This window comes from Dendrobates tinctorius, unplaced genomic scaffold (genome assembly GCF_039654945.1).
Source record: "Dendrobates tinctorius isolate UK_male_01 unplaced genomic scaffold, ASM3965494v1 ptg000181l, whole genome shotgun sequence".
Classification (NCBI taxonomy): Eukaryota; Metazoa; Chordata; class Amphibia; order Anura; family Dendrobatidae; genus Dendrobates; species Dendrobates tinctorius.
Genome location: NW_027361848.1, coordinates 2,976,861 through 2,998,745, shown reverse-complemented (window position 1 = coordinate 2,998,745; position 21,885 = coordinate 2,976,861). Strand labels below are relative to the sequence as shown.

Genomic DNA, 21,885 nt, shown 5'->3' with positions numbered 1-21,885 from the left:
CCTACCAAATAAAAGTTAAACCTGCTAATGGAGATTGGAGCATTATTGAATGATCATATTGGGGGCCAATATTGGGAATAAAAAAAGGGAAAAATAACATAATGAACTTAAGGGTAATTTTGAGAACAAATTAGAAATATATTAATTGTGTATTGATTAATTGAATATGTAGTGAATGTAAAATATAAAGCAAAAGGAGAATTTTATTATGGTAGGATATGTCTGACTACACCAATTGTTCTCAAGACATCTGAATGCTGCTTAGGTCCATTGTCCTATTTGCCCCTCTGCTATCTTGTTAATGAAATACCCGTTGTATGTAAAAGATCTTTTGGTAAATCATTTTAAACCCTTCATGACTAGAACTTTTTTTGGTGTTGCTTTTTCGTTTTTCGTTCTAAACCTGGCTTTACCAAATATGTGTACTTTATTTTAATTTTTTTTTACATAAATTATATGTATTTATTGGATTAATATTTTTCATTTTTTTTTGTTCTTTATTTTGTGATTATGGTATTTTTTTAATAGATATACAAATTTTTTCAAACTTTTTTTTACCCACTATGTCCCAGTATGGGACAACAGCTTTCTCTGCCCTGATCACTGACCTAATCCTCTGCAACGCAAATTGTTTCTTTACTTGTAAATCAAAGGGGTGTTCTTAAATTGCTTTAATTAGACTGCATGAAAATAATCAAGTTTGCAATTGAGTTTCTTTTTCTCTCTGCTTTCATTCTGTTTCAATGAGAGATTTGAGGTCCAATTTATCAAGACTGATGTTACGAACACCATTAACATATATTAAGAGACTTGGCACTCAACTTAAGTGATCAGATAATTTAATGTTGACCACACTAGTAGTAAGTAAAACGTTTCGGTCTTACATCAGACCTTCATCAGTTACTACAAACAAGATACAAAAATTAGCAAAAAAAAACCAAACAAAACAAAGTATATATCATAAGCAGAGACATGGTCAAAATAGATTACACTAGTAATTAAGATCAATGCTAATGAACATAGTAGCTAGAACCAGTCAGATTGTCTCAGTTATTGAAGAAATACAGTAATAATCTAAGGTGTAGAAAAAATGGGGACCATAGAAGTGAGGCCAGAGAGTATTTAGTGGAGGAAAGGCAGGACATACCAGAATAAAGTAAGGTTATTAGGTCAGGTGGACCAGTAATCTTGGTTGAAGATCACTAGATCTATAATGAAAATAATATGTCATGTGGAGGCATATAGGAACGAAATGTAAAATCTAATGATGGGCAGCACATACCATTAAACATTCCGTGTCATGAAAAAGTAGGGCAAGGGTTGTCAGACCTGTAAGCAGACACAGATTGCTATAGCATATATAGGTAGCCAGGCATAGAATAAAGCTGGAGCTCACTGATAGCAAGTTCAGAATATAGTGAGCAATGTTGGTGACTAACCTGTGCACATATAGGGTTAAGTGTGCCATGCCTCAGTGGCATGTGCGGACGCAGTGTCCACCGCTGGTCCTGTGTGAGAGAGCTGTACAGGGGGAGGGGCGGGCTCTCGTGGCTGAGTCCAGCCAGTCAGGGTCAGTCTCTTAATATATGTTAATGGTGTGGGAACCTACTCTGGCACCTACTAAAGCTGTGCACATGCTTATCTATTCAACTCATGTTACGAACACAGTCATTGATGAGGCATTGTTTGCATTTAATAAATACATTTGTTTATTTGGTGATCTCTGCATTTGCATACTTCTATTGAACCTACAAGACAACCTGGAGTGTCAATTGCCCCAAAAGGTATAAACACAAACAAAAACGTCCTATATCTTGTGAAAATATCTTTTTATTATTAGAATATACATAGTAGTACAAACATGATAAAAAATGAGCGTATTATCCTTTAAACCCACGTATGTGCAGAAGGACCCGGAAGTCCCACCGCGTCACTTCCGTCCTTCTCGGAGCCCAGTGCATATCAGCGCGATGGCGGTTGCCATGGAGCGCAGATAAACAGTGGGGCCGTTCAGAAGCCTTCAGCGATGCGGCAGGCAGGGCACCACCGCGCATGCGGGAAGATTAAGAATGGCGCGCGTTATGTCCTCCCCAGTATTGTCTCTATATAAAGATGCCTGTGCTGTAAGCAGTCACTACACAGCCCCCCGAAGAAGCCCTATTGGGCGAAATGCGTCGGGTTATAGTGAGGAGCATCAGGACCCCACATGGGTAAGGACTTTTTTTTTGAACTATAGCACTTTAGAAATTTTATTATCTCAGGTAGTGTGTGTTTTGGTCAGTGACTATATAGGGTTACCATTACTTCAGTCTCCCCTGGCATTTTATGATTGCTGAGGAATTTGTGGACTTTTTGGCTGATTATATTGGATTATATACACATTACTAACAGCCTTTTAGGGGAGTTAGGATGGTTGGCCTATTTACTGTTAACAATTTTTGCACAACCTACCTTTTTGTACTAACATTATTAATGTGTGCTATATGAAAGTTCCTGATGCACTTCTTATGTGTCTTACCACCTAGGATAATACGCTCATTTTTTATCATGTTTGTACTGCTATGAATATTCTAATAATAAAAAGATATTTTCACAAGATATAGGACATTTTTGTTTGTGTTTATACCTTTTGGGGCAATTGAGACTCCAGGTTCTCTTGTAGGTTCAACATTATTTCAGGGAGTCGCCTGTTCTTAACGATGTATTGATGATGTTTGATACCTTTTGTTGTACTAATATTTGCATACTTCTAGTCTCTCGTTTTGTTTTGACCGTTTCACTGTTTTGTATATAGGACATACTTCCAAACTGAACATGAATTACCATACATCATTAAGGATCAACCTAACAGGCGTTCTGGAATAAGACTGCCTTCACACATCCGTGTAGCACATCTTAGTGCTTTTCATTTTTTTAAATCTTGGATAGAACACTGACCCTTAGCTTTTATTTGATTCATACAGACATCCGTTTCAGGGTGCATTTGCATATCAGTGTGAAATGTCCAAATGCTGCCCTATTTTTTTGTTTTTTTTCATTGGACACCACATAAACCCATTGAGTTGAATGGATATATTCAGACATCTGTTTAGATGACTGATCCTAGAATGAGATCCATGAAACTCTTAGCATGTCCAATTCTGATGCGATTTTAAGAATCAAAATAGGAAATGCTAAATGGGCCCGAGTCCTTTCTGATAAAATATTGGGCAGCAGACAAGGACATGTGAATGCATCCTTAGTGCACAGACTGGCTGCCAATCTCCCAACCAGAGCATGTATTTCTATGAGGTTGTTGCGCTCGGGTTTATAGATCTGAGGCCAGTCTGTGCATTGAGGTTTGGTATTGGACAGAGATTCATGCACATCTGCATCAGCCTTTAAAAACTAGTCTGTGTTTCCAATCCTATTCTCATTCGTTATACGAATCAGACTCTGCCATTAAAGTCTTTGGGGATCTGTTGGGCATGGATGAAGCTAGAAAGACATTCTATGCATTTCGGGCTTTCATCCTACAGTAGTTTAGTTTTCAACTGAAAAGAGGGCCATCCTAGTTGCTTCCTCGTTGCATCAGTTTTTTTTCTAATCCCTTTTTTTATCAGGTTAAAAAGATTTTCAGATAGCATCAGAAGCCATGTAACTGACGTAACTGTGCTAGCTTAGTCATGAAATGGATTCATAGTTATTTAGTGAGGTCCATCTATGTCACATTGCGGTCTTCATTAATATGTAACGAAAGCCTTACCCATTGGGAATGCTATGACGTATTTTTTAGTTGTACATATTCATATCTGGTGTGCAGTGTTTGTTTATACGTTTCTTTATCTGTTTTGCTTGATTTCTTCATATTTTTTTTTACCAGGAAGTAGACCAGGGTGACCAGGTAGGATATGGCAATGGGAGGCAATCCCAACTCCTTCAGCTTAGCTCAGTCTCATGCTGCTTTCATACCAGTACAATATTCTACGTTAAATGGCTGAACTGAACTGTTCATAACATTCATTTAGCAACTGGGCTTGTGCTGTACTAAAAAATTGCCTGATTTTATTTTATTTTGGGGGGAGACATCCCATAGTCCTCTGCTTAATGCACTTCAATTTTTTTTTTAATATCCTACTTTTTTTTCTTTTTTGGGGGGAGGTGGGATCTTTGGCTAACCTGGTACAATATTATTTTGGTTGAGAAGCTTCACAAACCAATACCAAATATTTGTGGCTCAGTGGTTTGCAGCCTATGAGGTGGGGGGAATTTCTTTGCTTGGTTACACATGCTCTAGTTACCAGATTAATCGTCCGTCACTGCCGCCCACCTGAATTACTAGGTTTTTGTGCATGTTAAAGTTTGGCATATTCCTGCACAAAGATTACAAAAAAACAAAGCTCTTCTGGTAACTAGCACATGTAGCGTTAATGGTTTGTCTGTGGTATCCTTTTGTTTTAGGTAAAAGGATATTAATTATTGCCTTTGTGAAATATATATAATTTTTCTTTTTTTTTTTTTATGCAGAAGCAAAAAAATATTGCTGGAGCACTTGCATTCTGGATGGCAAATGCATCAGAGTTGCTTAACTTCATAAAGCAAGATCGAGACCTTAGTCGAATTACATTAGATGCCCAAGATGTATTGGCACACTTGGTTCAGATGGCATTCAAGTAAGAATTCATTTTTTTGCTAAATATACAATGTACAGATATCTGAGGGCTTAACATGCTTAAATTTGCTTTACAAAACCTACAAGAAGCAAAATAAACATAAACCCTCCTGTAACTAAATAAGTAAAAAGCAAAAGTGCACTTAAATAACACAGGGTTCTTAGTAATACTTTTTTTGATCAAAAATAGCATAAAAGCCATCCCACTGTCAACGAGGTGACCCTGATCGGGACTTTTTTTTTTTTTTAAATTTGCTTTAGTTTAAACCCTACTTTTTCACTTTTACTTGGGTATGTAGTGAACAAAATAATGGGTCCTATTCTTGGGTCATTTTAGCATTTTGCAGGTAACAATCTTATGTCTGAAATTATAGCAGGTGTCTATTTCCCATTTTTATCTCAACAACCATAAATGAGATGACGTATAACAAGTTTTGTCTTGGAGGTGGGGGGGACCCCTTCATGTTGATCAAACTTGCTTTCTGGAGTCTAAAAAAAACAAGTTTATCCTCCCCACCCTCAAGGGAAATGCAGATATAATAATATATAAATTTCATTGGAAGAATGGCAATAAAATAATTTTCTAAGCAATACCTATAAATTGTAGTTTAACAGGTATAGAAAAAGGTATAAATATATGAATAATAAACCACAAAATGATGGTACATACCACCCCTCAATGACTATATACTATCACCGCATAGTGTCTTAGTATAACCACCTTTTACTTACCAAAATCCACTATACCAAGACCAATATACCAATAATATCACATACAGATGATAACTACTACCACACAATGACCAGACCACATATTACCACCACATAGTAAATGAATAATACGATCATACTGAATTTTATTATAAACTACAGTACTAACACCATTACGAACACCTGTGACATTACACAAAGGAGGTCTGTAGATTTTACAAGTGTATGAGGTACAGGTAAATCCAGTAACTTGCCTGTCTCCAATAAGATCATCCCCTAGGCTATGTGCGCACGTTGCGGATTTGCCTGCGGAAATTTCTGCAGAGATTCTGCCTCTCTTGGGGCAGAAACCTCAGTTGAAATTCCGTGTGGATTTGATGCATTTTTCATGCTGATTTTCATGTGGATTTTCATTCATATTTGTAAGCTAAATAAAGATATATTAGTTAATAATAAAAAACAAAAGAATTGTAATGTCATTTCCTTGTTCAACCTTGTCTGTTTTCCACAGAACCCCTTTCTATGTAGGATGCTTACCTTAGGCCATGTGCACACGTTGCGGATTCTGCTGCGGATCCACAGCGTTTTTGGCAGCATGTCAATTCTTTGTGCGGAATCTGCAGCTGTTTGACACCTGCTCCATTGTCCAGGTGTCAAACCGCAGGGGAAAACTGCAGGCTAATCCGCAGGTAAAATGCTGGTGTTTTGACCTGCGGATTTTGCCAAATCGGCGCTTAAGAATCCGCAGCACAATCCGCAACTTGTGCACATGGCCTTAATGCCTTGCTGCAACTCTAAGGTTATGTGCACACGCTGCGGATTCTGCTGCGGAACTGCAGCAGATTCAGCCCTGCGGATCCGCAGCAGTTCCGCAGACAGTGTACAGTACAATGTTAGCCAATGGGATTTCAAATCTGCAGTGCACATTATTTATTATTATAGCGCCATTTATTTCTTGGTGCTTTACATGTGAGGAGGGGTATACATAATACATACCAGTACAGTAATCTTAAACAATACAAGTCACGACTGGTACAGGATGAGAGAGGACCCTGCCCGCGAGGGCTCACAATCTACAACGGGATGGGTGAGGATACAGTAGGTGAGGGTAGAGCTGGTCGTGCAGCAGTTTGGTGGATCAGTGGTTACTGCAAGTTGTAGGCTTGTCGGAAGAGGTAGGTCTTCAGGTTCTTTTGAAGGTTTCCATGGTAGACGAGAGTCTGATATGTTGTGGTAGAGAGTTCCAGAGTAGAGGGGATGCGCGGGAGAAATCTTGTATGCGATTGTGGGAAGAGGAGATAAGAGGGGAGTACAGAAGGAGATCTTGTGAGGATCGGAGGTTTCGTGCAGGTAAGTACCGGGAGACTAGGTCACAGATGTACGGAGGACTAAGGTTGTGGATGACTTTGTATGTCATGGTTAGGGTTTTGAACTGGAGTCTTTGAGTAATGGGGAGCCAGTGCAGGGATTGACAGAGGCTAGAGGCCGGGGAATAGCGGGGGGACAGGTGGATTAGTCGGGCAGCAGAGTTAAGAATAGATTGGAGGGGTGCGAGAGTGTTAGAGGGGAGGCCACAGAGCAGGAGGTTGCAACAGTCAAGGCGGGAGATGATGAGGGCATGGACTAGGGTTTTTGCAGATTCTTGGTTGAGGAATGTACGGATCCGTGAAATATTTTTGAGTTGAAGTCGGCAGGAAGCGGAAAGGGCTTGGATATGTGATTTGAAGGAGAGATCAGTGTCAAGGATAACCCCGAGGCAGCGAGCTTGTGGGACTGGAGAGTGGGCAGCCGTTTACTTTAATGGATAGGTCTGTTGGGGGGGTCACGTGAGATGGGCGAAAGATGATTAATTCTGTTTTGTCCATATTAAGTTTTAGAAATCTAGCGGAGAAGAAGGATGAAATGGCAGACAGACATTGAGGGATTCTGTTTAGTAGGGGAGGTGATATCTGGTCCAGAGATGTAGATCTGTGTGTCATCAGCATAGAGATGTTACTGAAAGCCATGAGATTCTATGAGCTGTCCAAGGCCGAAGGTGTAAACGGAGAAGAGCAGGGGCCCTAGGACTGAACCTTGCGGGACTCCGACGGATAGGGGGCGCGGTGAGGAGGTGGTGTGCGAATGGGAGACGCTGAATGTCCGGTCTGCTAGGTATGACGCAATCCAAGATAGGGCCAAGTCTGTGATACCAAGAGATGAGAGAGTCTGTAGTAATAGGGAATGGTCCACTGTGTCAAAGGCAGAGGACAGGTCCAGGAGGAGGAGGATAGAGTAGTGTCGCTTGGCCTTCGTGGCTAGTCAGTCATTAGTGACCTTAGTTAGGGCAGTTTCAGTGGAGTGGTGTGGCCGGAAGCCGGATTGCAAGTGGTCAAAGAAGGGAGCAAGAAGAGAGGTGGGAGGATAGTTCAAGATGGACGTGTTGTTCCAGTAGTTTTGAGGCATAGGGGAGAAGTGATATAGGGCGATAGCTAGATACAGAGGATGGGTCAAGAGAGGGCTTTTTGAGGATAGGTGTGATTGAGGCATGTTTAAAGCTTGAGGGGAAAACACACCAGTTGTTAGTGATAGGTTGAAGAGATGGGTTAGGGTTGGGATGAAAACTGTGGTGAGGTTTGGGATGAAGTGTGATGGGATCGGGTCAAGTGCACACGTAGTGAGATGTGATCTTGAGAGTAGAGTGGAGAGTCGATCTTCTGTTTTGGGGGAGGAGGGCAGGGCAGGTAGGAGGAAGGGCACTGGGGGTTGTTGACCAAAACTGTATCTGATGTTATGAATCTTCTCCTTGAAAAATGAGGCAAAGTCTTCAGCTGAGATGAGTGGAGAGGGAGGAGGTGCTGGGGGGCGGAGGAGAGAATTGAAGGTGTTGAATAACTGTTTAGGGTTGTGATACAGGGAGGATATGAGAGATGAGAAGTAGGTTTGTTTTGCTGCAGCGAGTGTGGCCTTGAAAGTAGTGAAGGACTGTTTGAATGTGATGAAGTCCTCATTGGAGTGGGATTTTTTCCATCTCCGCTCAGCAACCCTGGAAGCCCGCCTCAGTTCTTTGGTCAGACTGGTGTGCCAGGGCTGTCTGTTGAGTTTTGGTATGTTTGAGAGGGGCAACTGATTCCAAAGCTACAGCTATTGTGGTGTTATATAGAGCGGCAGCGGCATCCGCATTGTGTAGGGAACTTATGTCTGTAAGAGGGAGGAGGGATTCGGACAGTGAGTGTAGATCGAGGTGTTGTTGCACATGCTGCGGATTTGCTGTGGTTTTAAATCCGCAGCATGTCAAATCTTTCTGCGGATTCCACAGCGGTTTGCCACCTGTTCCATTGTCCAGGTGTCAATGCGCTGCAAATCCGCACGGAAAAATCTGCAGGTGAATCTGCAGTGTGTGCACTCACCCTTAGGATTGTTTTCGTGGCTTAGATTTGGTTTTACTGATTTCACTTGTACAAATTCATGCCATCCCACATTACTCACGTCTGATCCCTCATATATACAGAAGTATTCCATAATTTGGGGTGCAAGGGAACCTTTAATAACTTGCAACCAGTAGGAATATAATCAATTCAATGTTTTCTGTCTATAGTTTCCCATCTACAAGCCCCCTTCACTTCTCAGTGTCTCCGATACGTGTGGTGACCGTTTTCACACGTACCGAAGACGCTTACACAAGTAGACCCATTCAAGTGAATGTGATCTGCGCACTCATCAGTGTAACAGGCTCAGCATGAGCGGTGGCATGAGGCAACCACTCACGGTGAACTGCGCTGACCTCATTGATCATCACGTACATTAGGTTTAAAACTAAAAGCTGCACCCCTCCAGATGCTCAAACCCACTTTGATGAAGTTGATTAACACTTCAGGTGCTTCACTGAAATTAATGGAATGTGGAAGGAAAAAAATGAACATTTACCTTTTTTCACAAAAATTTTCCTGTAGACCCAATTTTTTTTTTTACATTCACAAGGGTAACAGGAGAAAAGTGTCCATACAATTTGATAAGCAATTTTTCCTAAGTATGCAGATACCCCATATGTGGGGCAAAACCACTGTTTGGACAGAAGGCAGGGCTCGGCAGGGAAGGAGTGTCATTTGATTTCTTTGAATGTAAAATTTGCTGGAATAATTAGCAGACGCCATGTCGCATTTGGAGAACCCCTGATGTGCCTTAACAATGGAAACACCAACAAGAGACCCCATTTTGAAAACTAGACTCCTCAGGGAACTTATCTAGATGTGTGGAGAGCACCTTGAATCCCCAGGTGCTTCTTAGAAGTTTATAACGTTGAGCCGTGAAAAATAAAAATTTTTCCCAAAATTTTTTTCACAAGGGTAACAGGAGAAAATGGACCCCAAAATTTGTTGTGCAAATTTCACCAATACCATATGTGGTCAAAAACTACTTTTGAGGCACAGTGCATAGGTCGGAAGGGAAGGAGCGCCATATTGGACGATGACCCTTGAGGGCCCTTCCAACGCTAACATTATATGATTTTATAATATTACAGTGCAGATTTTGCTGCAGTGGTTTGAGGGTGCCATGTCACATTGATAGAGCCCCTGAGGTGCCAGAACAGCAGAAGCCCCCATAAGTGACCCCTAAACCACTCAATAAATTCATATAGGAGTGCCGTGATCATATAGACACCACAGGTGTGTCACAGTATTTTATACCATTGGGCAGTAAAGAATAAATAACATTTTTTACATCCAAGATTGTGTATTAGCCCCAAATTTTACATTTTCATACTGGAAAATATGTAAAAAATGGCACAAAAATTTTTCCCACAATTTCTGCTGAATGTAGAAATATCCCATATGTGGTTGTACAGTACTGCTTAGCCACATGGCAAGACTCTGGAGGGACAGAGCCTTTATTCTCGTGGGGGCCCCTATATTTCCATTAACAATGACGGACCTGAGTGGGGACTTGCTTTTTTATGGCTTGAGTGAAAGCTTTTATTGGGAATATTTTACATAACATTTATGATCACATTTATCCAGCGCTGTACACTAAGCATTTTACTTTGGGGTTTCCCTCTAAATCCCTGAGTGGCGTGATTCAGTTGAAACCCCCGAGGGATCCATTCACTGAGGCAGTAGTTCCTCTGGACACCGTCTGGCCTCTGTTCAGCATTGTCCTCCTTTTCTGAAGTGCACAAAACTGTGGTCGACCGTGCTTTTATGCTCGCCTAAAAAGATGGACACCACCAGAAGATCATGGCGTCCGGTGACTCCGTCTGCCTCATTATAGGGAAACTTCCGCCGGGGGTTCCGTCTGAAACACGTGTTTAAGAGATCTACATTGAAACCCCAGTGTAAACACTCAGTACAGAGTGCAGGATAAACATGAACCCAGCCTTACTGCGTTCTTTGGGAGCCAGAATGAAAAAATCAACAGCTTTATTTATATTTTACGCCATTCCTCATACTAAGTGATATGGCAACTTTATTCTTTGAGTCGATGCGATTACAGCGATACCAGATTTATATTGGGTTTTTATGTTTGGCTGCTTTCGCACACTAAAAGAAGCTTTTTATTGTAAAAATTAGTTTTTGCATCCCTATATTTAGACAGCTAGAATTTTTCCTTATTTTGGGCGACAGTCATGGCTTCTTTTTTGCGGGACGAGTTGATATTTTTATTGGTACCATTTTCATTTATCACTTTCTATTCTGATTTTTGGGAGGTAGAATGAACAGAAAAACAGCAATACAGGAATTGTTTGTTTCTTATACCATTTTGCGTGTGATATTGATAAAGTGGCTTTATCCTTAAGAATACAGCGATGCCCCGTTTATATCATTTATGTTTTGGGTTTAAGTCAATAAAAACTATTTAATAGAAAAAATTATAAAAAGTCATGTCCCTCATGCTCTCCAACCCAGCAGTATTCATCTATGTATGATTAAACTCCCTGCTTAACCTGTATAACGTAATTCAGATAAATGCTTTAAAAAAGCATTTATAATGTCCCCGTTTCCTATTCTAATGGGGGCTTTGGCTAGCCGAAGGGGCGTTAGTTCCCCATACTATCCAGCCCTCTTTCCATGTTATCATGCTTCCCGGCTTCAGAAGCACGCACTGTGCATGTCCGGGACATCTGAAGTTGGCTTCCGATCATGCGCAATGTGCCTCTGAAGCCGGGAAGCGTACACCTAGCTTTAGAAATGCAGTGACACTGCCTGAATGATCAGCATGCGCAGGACTGTGGAGTCTGAGTCTAAGCCCATTTTGGTGGAGTCGGTATAAAATGGACCGACCTTCGACTCTTAAAATATATAATAAATTGGGTACACTAGTTTAATGCAGTAAGTGGGGAATATTTTTTTCTTAAGAATTTGGGAAAGTTATAAAAGGTCCTACAAATGTCTGTCCTATTCCTGATCTAAGGGTACCGTTACACTTAGCGATGCACCAGCGATCCCGACAACGATATGGATTGCTGGTGCATTGCTAAGTGGTCGCTAGTGAGCTGCCACACAGGCAGATCTCACCAGCGACATCGCTGGGGTCGGGGGTCGCTACTTACCTGTCAGACGCGGCGATCCTGACGTCCTCCCGCCCGCGTCCACGCGTCGCTCGTCGGCGCCACAGGAAGCCCAGCAGGAAGCGCCTGACGAGAAATGATCCAGGACCTTCTCACGTGACCAGCGATAATCAGCGGTGGAGCGGTCGGAGGTAAGTATCACATGTAGCGAGATCGCTAGCAATATCGCTGCTACGTCACAAAATCGGTGACTTTACAGCGATATTGCTAGCGATATCGCTATGTGTAACGGGGGCTTAAGGTGTAGACCTTTAGCTGAGATGAATCTGTGCTGCATTTTATGTTCATGATAAGTAGTGAAGGCTCCTCCTCTACAGATGAGGGGAAAAACAAAAAAACACAACAGGGAAGGAAAGCCTACATTCATTTCAGAACTTCTACAGTGAACAGGAAAGCAGGGTTAAGGAAGGTAAGTACTTCTTAAAGCATATCTAAACTTTCAAGAAAAACTGCATAAATCAATAGTCCAGTATATGTTGTCTCTGTATGCTTGATATTTTAGTTTGTTTTTCCTCTTAGCTCCTGTTTGAAGAAATTAGGTGCTCTGATGACTTATATACACTATACATAGAATATAAGGGGAAAAACTGTTTTTTAACATCTAAAATTTGGAAATACAGTAACAGGATTGATATGGACATACTGTATATACTTTTGTGTGTGTTTTGGAATATGATTCAGCACAAACATGCTCTCTCTCCCTACTCCCCTCTTCATAGACTGTGAAGAAATATGACTTGAAGCATTTGGTGAGCTGTACCCTGAGACAAGCCTGACATTGAAAGTTCAGAGTAAAGCTATCTAAGAACATATTTTACAAACTTTATACTTATCTGTCCTATTGATTTATGCAAAGATTGTTTTATTTCTATCCTAAATTATACAGTGCATGATTCCCTATTCTTGCAAGAATTTCAATATACCTTGTTTTTTTTTTACAGGACAAAATTATTTTTAGTGCCAATTTACAGAATTACAAAATGTCTAAGAAGCATCTTATGAAGTTAGCTGTATTTGAGCATTTCACAGTTAATAAACATTTTGAGTTTCAATGTATAAGTGACCCAGAAGAAAACAAGTGCTTTGATGCCAAAATCACTGCATTCTCAGGCAGTGATAAAAAATGCTCCTTCAAGAGCTTCCAATCTAAAAAGACATTTGCCATGCTGCCACCCAGAAGTTTACAAAGCTGTGATTGAAAAAGATCACAGCAGCACCAAGAATCCAGATACCAGCACTTCCCATCAGGCAAAGGAGGATGAAAGAGCATCTCAAACATCAGTTACTAGATATTTTGTAAGTGACAGTTACTGTAACAATGACAGCAGATATGTCATGAACTGGTCACCGAGGAGGATGGCAGGAATAGGCTAGGCCACCAGGAAACCAGAAAAGTTTGTAACTTAGCGGATTGCAGAGCCCTAATTCTAACACAACTAGCAGTAGCTGTGGGGCATACCTACGATGCCCTAGATGCCTCAGCACAGCCGGAGAGCTAACTAAGCCTAAAGCAAGAAAGGTGAAATCTAAACTGCCCCGGAGTAGAACCCCAAAGGAATATATAGCCCCCAAGCATATATTGTCGGTGATACAAGATGAGACACAAACGCAGGCAGAAAATAGACTGAGGAAATGATGTGGCCCAAACTGACTAGATAGGATAGGAAAGGAAAGACACTGTCTGCAATCACGCAAAAACCCTAAAAAATCCAACACATCTGATGTACAAAAAACACTGAGATCTCACGACCTCCCCCCCACTATATCAGCATTCTGGTATGAACTGGCAGCAAAGCAAAAGAGACTAATATAACAGGGGACTGAACAAACTGACACAAGCTATAACATATGGAGCGGGGTCCAGCACTGCCCCAGCAGGGAGCATGCTGAACCCTCACAGCAAAGCATAGAGAGGCAAAACTAGATCAGATGCAAAGGATTAGCAAATGAACAACTTAACTGAAAAATGCAGGATCAGGCATTAGACAGCAGACTTCAGAAGCACAGGAGGAAAACTAATCACCAGCAGCCACTGAAGGAAGCCTGCTCACTTAAATACTACAGTCAGTAAACCATGATTTCCAATCATCGTCGTCAGGTGGCAGACTTCAGCCAGCTCCACTACCCACAGTAACCACCATAGGGAGCCCCTACTCAGGAGTCAAATCGAGATAGTTCACAACAGAGATGTGTTTCAAAGACAGTTCATCGAGCTTATTGTGAAGGACAGTGTACCATTATCATTATTTGCACTGCCAGCTTTTACAGCTCTTAATGGAGAAATGGCCCATGGCAAACTTGGTGTTTCTCTGGAAAGAGAAAGTATTAGAAAATTTGTGAATGAAAAAGCCCTTAACAAAAAGGAAGATTTTACAAAGATTCTCTAGAGATGCTTTGTGTTTCTTAAAATGGATGCCTGCACACGTCACAGAGTGAACTATTTTGCCATCAATGTTCGATATGTTTGTCACAACAAAGAAATTGTCACCAAGACACTGGCAGTAAAAGATACTAAAGCTCATTACAGCAGCCAGTTTCTCCAGGCCTTAGTGGAAAAAGGTCTGCAAGATTATGAACTCACAAAAGAACAGGTTCTTGCTATTGTAACGGACAATGCTTCAAACATAAGTACAATTAAACTGATGAATGAGAATAATGAAGGTGAACAGCAGCTAGAAGAAAATTTCACATTCAGTATGTTGGAGATGAAAGGCCACAGTCCTGTTCCCATAACATAGGAAACAAATTACTAAAGAAGAATAGCAAAATGATTCTTTACAATTAACTGATCTTGTTGATGCTGCTTCACACCTCTTTCTTATTCATAACATGAGCTGTGTTGTGCACGCGCTGCAGCTGGCAATAAGAGACAGTCTGCAAGAGGGACATGCTTGAACTTTGATTAGCAAAGTGAGGAAATTGACTATTGCTGCCAGAACCCCTAAAATTGATTCCATCTTGAAGAAATGTACTAGATAATTGGCAATTTTGGATCAAGCCACTCGGTGGGGCAGCACCTATTTAATGATTGAGCGATTGCGTGAGCTGAAACACTTCCTTGTAGATATGGCCAACCCTCAGGTAACACTTGAAGATAAAGATTTTTTTTTTTGGCACTGGAGATTTTTCCATAAAAAAAAAAATCTTTATTCAAAAAATCTTCATGGTTAAAAAACAGTAGGGGGAAGCCCCCAATGCTGACGCGTTTCTGACCAAAAACGGTCCTTCCTCTAAGGCATACAGACATAAAATCAACAATTCCTTTATATGTTCTCAACCATTGCACAAGCACATGTGATTCATTAGGGAGACTATTTCACAACCATTACTATCTACATATAATGTGGCCTCACCAAAAAAACGCATGTCATTATTATAATATCACATAAAGTGCATATGTGCATGCTAATTTCGTGTGCATATTCAACAAATAAAGATATGAGATGAATCAGACATTGTGAACTGGTAAAATTAACTAGAGATCCACAAACATTAGATTCTATTAATTTCCAAAACCTTCTTTTTGTATATAAATGTAACCATACACAAAGGTTTCCCAAATTGATGGAACTATTTGATAAAAAATGCATACAAAACATTCTGCAATAAAGGTTTGAATGTGATCTCATACAAAAAAAATAAAAAAAAGCGCATAATACCTAAATGCCGCAAAGGGTATATACGGTATGTATATACATGCCCATTTTTATGTGCACGTATAATTAATCCATCACTACAAATAAGCAGTATGTATAGTTAACCCTAATACAGCAAAAATTTAAACAGAAAAAAGTTTATTTCCATATATGAAAATGCATTGAGAAGACTACTATTCCAAAAAATGTTTTCCCAGAAGCCCACCTGGCTTACTTTTATTGGATGTTATAGATTTGGGGAAAAAACCTGTGGACTATGCCAATATATACAGTAGATAGAACAGACAAATATGTTAATAATGTTACCCATAGGGAATACAAGATAAAAGCATACATTAATTGCAATACCACAGATGTCTATATGGCAACGTGTGGGGTATGTGACAAATATTACATAGGTTGTACCACCAGGAGTTTTAAGAAAAGGTTGAGTGAGCATATTACCGCTGCGGACCCTGGATTTGCAGCGGTAATATGCTCACTCAACAAGTCGAAAAAATGTCTCAGGTTTAGCAAAACATTTTTTGGATACACATGGCGGGGACTTATGGGGTTTAAGGGTTAAGGGAATTGAAAGGGTGAATAGAACGATTAGGGGAGGTGATTGGGAGCGCGCGCTTCATTGTCAGGAAGCTTTTGAATATTGGCTATGAATGCGCGTTACCCAGAATGTCTTAATTATAGAAATGACCTTTTGTATTTCTATTAATTCACCCCCGACCCATTTCTTTGTATGGATGCTTGCAAAAAAATTTTTTGGGAATAGTAGTCTTCTCAATGCATTTTTATACTGTATATGGATATAAAAACAACTTTTTTCTCCTTCGTCTCATTGGGGGACACAGAGACTGTGGGTGTGTGCTACTGCCATCTGGAGGCCGACACTAAGTATACAAAAAAACAAGTTAGCTCCTCCTCCGCCGCATACACCCTCTCCCCGATAGCGGGCGGAAACCAGTTTTTGCTTAGTGTCTGATGGAGGCACACGCAGTCTGGGTCTCCCCAGACTATTTTTTTTTAATATTTTCTTGCTATGAAGAGGAGACAGGGGCGACGGACCCTATTGAAAGGGTCCGATCTCCCCCAAACATCAACGGGCGAGCACGCGCGAGTATCGCCTCCGCGTATCCTTTCCCACACCGAGGGACATCTCTGGGACTTTTCCCCAGACATCTCTTTTTTCTTTTTTATTTTTGAGAAGATATGACAGGGGCAACGCATCCTATTGAAAGGATCCGATTTCCCCAACCATCACCGGCCACCACGTGCGAGTGTCCCTCCACGTTTCCTCTCCTGCGACGTGGGACAATATGCCAGACTTGGCCCTGTCCACCCCTAGGTAGCGAAACCATGGGCTTGCACAGAGGCACAAGACTAGTCTGTGCGGCTCCACTGCTACACCAACGCTAGACGGCGGTACTGCGTGGTGGCGGACGGTCCCTCTCCTCGCCCAGACGAGGCGAGCGGAGCTAGGGTGCCTGCACCGTCCGAAGACGGATTACCTCAGGGTAAGAAGGTATGGTTGGGCTGGCAGAGCTCCTGGGCAGCGTGAGGATCCAGGCCAAGGCTGCTCGACGAACGCTCCAAGTGCTGGAGCCGGCTCCCTTTTCCTGCCTGCTGTGTCAGCAGCAGCAGGAGGCTCCCGCAGTTTGCTCCCTCCCTCCTTCCATCCAGGTACCTGTCTGGGGAAGGAGCGCGCGGGGTAGGGTGAAACGCTAGGATAGAGCGCCCAGCCCCGGAGGCGGGCAGTGCCTAAATTTAGCCCGCGGCTTCGGCCTAGGCCGCGGGGAGAAGGCCCGCCCCCCGACGTGACGTCAGATCCGGCGCCCGCCCCCCGACGAGACGTCAGATCTGGCGCTGCCTTCGGGTCCAGGGCGGGCGCTGGATAAAATTGAGGCCCCGGCTTCAGAATGGGGTAGGCCGCGGTCAGAAAGCATCGTAGCCTACCTAGGGAGATCAGCAGCAGGAGCACGCGGAGACAGCAGGAGCCCGGGTAAGTGCGACCCCATCTTGGCCACACTAGGGCAGGTTGTCCTCCTTCTCCTCATACTCCTGTATCCCTTTAAAAAAAAAATAAAAAAAGAGAGAGAGAAAGTTGGCCGTTTTTTTCTGCAAGTATGTCTGGAAAAGGGAAGAAACACACTTTCCTTTATACCGCATGCGTTTCCTGTGGGGCTGTGTTCCCGCGAGCGCAGACTATTAAAATATGTGAAGCCTGTAGTTCCGACCGCACCCAGGAGCCCTCCCCTCCAACGGAGCCCAGGGGGTCTGATCCCCCGGAATGGGGGAATGGGCGTTATCACGGTCTCGGTCTATGGCTTCACTTACGAAGGCGATTGAGACCCTTCAGGCCCCGGATAGGGGTAGAGACGACGGCTCGCCTGTTTGGGAGGGTTCATCCACCTCACATGAGCCGCCGGCCTGCAGGGGCCGCACTCTCTAAGGAGACGTACAGGGAAAGATCCCATATGGCGTCTCCAGGCCCCTCCGGTGCTTCGGCATCCGTGAGTGCGGCGTCTCGCTCACCATCACCATTGTCTGGGAGCGAGCAGAGTTCGGATGAGGACAGGCAGGAATCCTTGGATCTGGATACCCCCGGATGTCGGGAGACGGTAGACAGTCTCATTGAGGTGGTCAATCAAACTCTAGGTATTGAGGAGGATGTCTCCCTGACCGCAGGGCATAAGATATCTTTTAAGAAGGCCAGGCGACCACATAGGGTGTTTAGCACTCATCCAGAATTCGAGGACATGGTGCAACGGCACAGGGAACGTCCAGACAAGCATTTTTCAGGACAAAAAATGCTAGAGACGAGGTACCCGTTTGCACCAGAGCTCTGTAAGAGATGGGCGGAATCTCCGATTGTGGATCCCCCAGTGTCACGCCTGGCCTCAAGATCGTTGTTGTCAGTGCCTAGTGGTTCTTCCATTAAGGACCCCACGGATCGGCTTATAGAAAGTTTAGCCCGCTCGGTGTATGAGGCATCGGGATCAGCGCTTTTGCCTTCATTCGCGGCAACATGGGTGGCCAAGGCCATGATGTCATGGTCAGAGTCTTTGAATAGAGTCCTGCAAGATAGACTTGCCGGTAGAGGTGTCTGAGATAGCAAATCAGATCGCGATGGCGAGTGACTATCTAATTAATGCATCCTTGGATGCGGCTAATTGCGCGGCGCTAGCAGCTGCAAACGCTATCGCCATGAGGAGAGCCTTGTGGCTAAGGCTATGGCGGGCTGATTCGATTTCTAAAAAATCGTTAACGTCCCTGCCATATCAGGGTAATCGGCTTTTTGGAGAGAAGCTAGACAAGCTTATTTCAGATGCCACAGGGGGAAAGAGCAGCTTTCTTCCACAGCAGAAGAGTAGACCACCCTTTCGTCAACCGCAGGCGCGCTTTTGAGCATTTCGCACCCCAGGATGGGCGGCAGCGGCCGGTTCTACTGCCCCAGCTCGTCACAACCAAGACAGAGAGTGCCAGGTCACGTATAGAGCCAACCCGCTGGGGAGGATGCGGGGCCGTCCACCCAGGTCAAGGGGAGCTAGGTCCCAGAGGCCCGCAGCAAAATGACTTGAGGCATCAGGTACCCGAGGAAAGCAGAGTAGGCGGTCGTCTGCTCAGGTTCCGCCATGTCTGGGTCAAGGTGGCACACGACGCATGGGTGGCAGAATTGGTGTCATTCGGGTACAAGATAGAGTTTATCGGACACCCTCCAAAGCGTTTTTTTCATTCCCGGCTTCCCAAATCGGAATCCCGGGCAGAGGCGTTGCTAGGAGCCATCAGGATTCTTCTGCGCAACGGGTTCATTGTCCCGGTACCAGAGGGCGAAGAGGCTCAGGGATTTTATTCCAACCTGTTCGCGGTCCCCAAGAAGGACGGAACAGTAAGACCAGTTCTGGACCTAAAGCTCCTAAACAGGTTCATCAGAGTCAGGCACTTTCGGATGGAATCCCTCCGGTCCGTGATATCGGCCATGGAGCAGGGAGAATATTTGGCCTCAATCGATGTTCAGGATGCCCATCTGCACATCCCTATTTTTCCCCCGCATCAGAAGTTCCTTCGTTTTGCGATCAATGGCCGGCATTTCCAGTTTGTGGCTCTGCCGTTCGGGATGGCCACGGCACCCAGGGTATTCACGAAGGTAATGGCGGTCGTTATGGCCATTCTTCATTCTCGGGGCATAGTAGTGCTGCCATACTTGGACGACCTTTTAGTGAAAGGGCCGTCCTTTCAAGCATGTGAGGAGAATGTCAGAATCACGCTGGATACTCTATCCCGCCTGGGATGGTTGGTCAATGGGAGGAAGTCATCCCTTACCCCGGCTCAGAGGATCCCATTCCTAGGGATGATTTTCGACACTTCCCGAGGGTTGGTAATTCTCCCTCAAGACAAGGCTCATGCGCTCCGGCAGGGAGTTCGGAGTCTTCAGCAGCCAGGCCCTCACACGATTCGATTTGGGATGAGGGTTCTAGGGAGGATGGTAGCAGCAATAGAAGCAATTCTGTTTGCGCAATTTCATCTTCGCCCCCTGCAGCACGCTCTTTTAGCAGCATGGGACAGGAGTCCGTTCTCCCTAGATCATCAGTGCAGGTTGTCCTTTCAGGTCCGGCGGGCACTTCAGTGGTGGACGCGCGACTCCTCTCTCCTTCAGGGGAAACCCTTTCCTCCAGATCAATGGTTGGTGGTCACAACCGACACGAGTCTTCTTGGTTGGGGAGCAGTATTTCGTCATCACACAGCACAGGGGCAGTGGTCTCCCCAGGAGGCTCATCTGCCGATTAACTTGTTGGAGATTCGAGCAGTGCAGTTGGCGTTGCAGCATTTTCAACACTGGCTAGTGGGTCGCCCAGTCCGGGTCCAGTCAGACAACGCCACGGCAGTGGCGTACGTGAATCACCAGGGAGGCACGCGCAGCAAGGCAGCCATGCGCGAGATAGAACATGTTCTCCGTTGGGCCAAGAAGCACCACTCAGTAATCTCAGCGGTTCATATACCAGGCGTGGAAAATTGGGCAGCAGATTTCCTGAGTCGGCAGGGGGTCGTGGCCGGAGAATGGTCCCTACACCCCGAGATTTTCCAGCAGATTTGCCAACGGTGGGGAACTCCGGACGTGGATCTGATGGCCTCCAGGGAGAATGCCAAGGTGGGCAGGTTTGTTGCCCGGTCCCAGGACCCGCGAGCAATCGCAGCGGATGCTTTGGTTCTTCCATGGAGCCAGTTTCGGCTCTCATACCTGTTTCCCCCTCTGCCTCTTCTCCCGAGGGTAATCCGAAAGATCAAGATAGAGAGGGTTCCGGCAATTCTGCTGGCTCCAGACTGGCCCGGTCGAGCTTGGTACGCGGATCTAGTACAGCTCCTCGCAGACGTGCCATGGCGTCTACCGGAACGGCCAGACTTACTGTCCCAGGGGCCGATCTACCACCCGAACTTAGGGGCCCTGTGTTTGACGGCATGGCCGTTGAATCCTGGGTTCTGACCCAGGCGGGGTTTGGGCGTGAAGTGGTGGCTACGATGGTTAGCGCCCGGAAGCCGGCCTCGGCGAGGATCTATCATAGTACTTGGAAGGTTTTCTTTCTCTGGTGTTGAGAGCACGGGGTTGCGCCTCTGTCCTTCTCGGTTCCCAACATCCTGGCTTTTCTGCAGTCAGGCCTAGACGCAGGTTTGGCCCCAAGTTCTCTGAGGAGACAGATCTCGGCCTTGTCTGTCTTGTTCCAGCGAAAGATCGCTAGCAATATGCAGGTCAAGACATTCATTCAGGGGGTCTCGCATTTAGTGCCCCCCTTTAGAGCTCCCTTAGACGCCTGGGACCTTAATCTGGTTCTGGGTGTCCTGCAGGAAGCTCCTTTTGATCCATTGCAGGAAGTCGGATTGCCATACCTTACCAGGAAGGTCGTGTTTTTGGTAGCTATAACCTCTATTAGGTGGGTTTCGGAATTGGCAGCCCTATCCTGTAGAGCGCCGTTTCTGACCTTTTTTAAGGATAAGGTAGTCTTGAGACCACCTCCGCCGTTCCTGCCGAAGGTTGTGTCCTCGTTCCATATTAATGAGGACATCGTTTTGCCTTCGTTTTATACAGCCCCAGTACACAGAGTAGAGAAGGCACTCCACACGCTGGACCTAGTAAGGGCCCTCAGGAGGTATGTGTCGAGGACATCACCTTTTCACCAGACAGACTCGTTTGTGATCCCCGAAGGGTAGAGGAAGGGGCTCGCAGCCTCACGGTCGACCATAGCCAGATGGATTCGCCTTAATATACAAGAGGCTTACCGTATTAGAGGCGTGCCGGTTCCATCTGGAATAAGAGCGCACTCGACTCGGGCAGTGGGCGC

General features: G+C 44.3%; 1 protein-coding gene across 21 annotated transcripts in view; it reads left to right on the top strand.

Annotated features, from left to right (window-relative positions):
* AFDN (afadin, adherens junction formation factor) overlaps positions 1 to 21,885 on the top strand; it is a 647,761-nt gene that overhangs the window by 366,365 nt on the left and 259,511 nt on the right. For 14 of the 21 annotated variants that reach the window (XM_073551829.1, XM_073551831.1, XM_073551822.1 and 11 more), the window contains 2 exons: positions 3,863 to 3,883; positions 4,507 to 4,652. In XM_073551829.1, coding sequence (XP_073407930.1) covers positions 3,863 to 3,883; positions 4,507 to 4,652 — 167 coding nt within the window. The remainder of the gene's footprint in view (positions 1 to 3,862; positions 3,884 to 4,506; positions 4,653 to 21,885) is intronic. The other 7 variants (XM_073551836.1, XM_073551839.1, XM_073551823.1 and 4 more) reach the window with 1 other exon arrangement.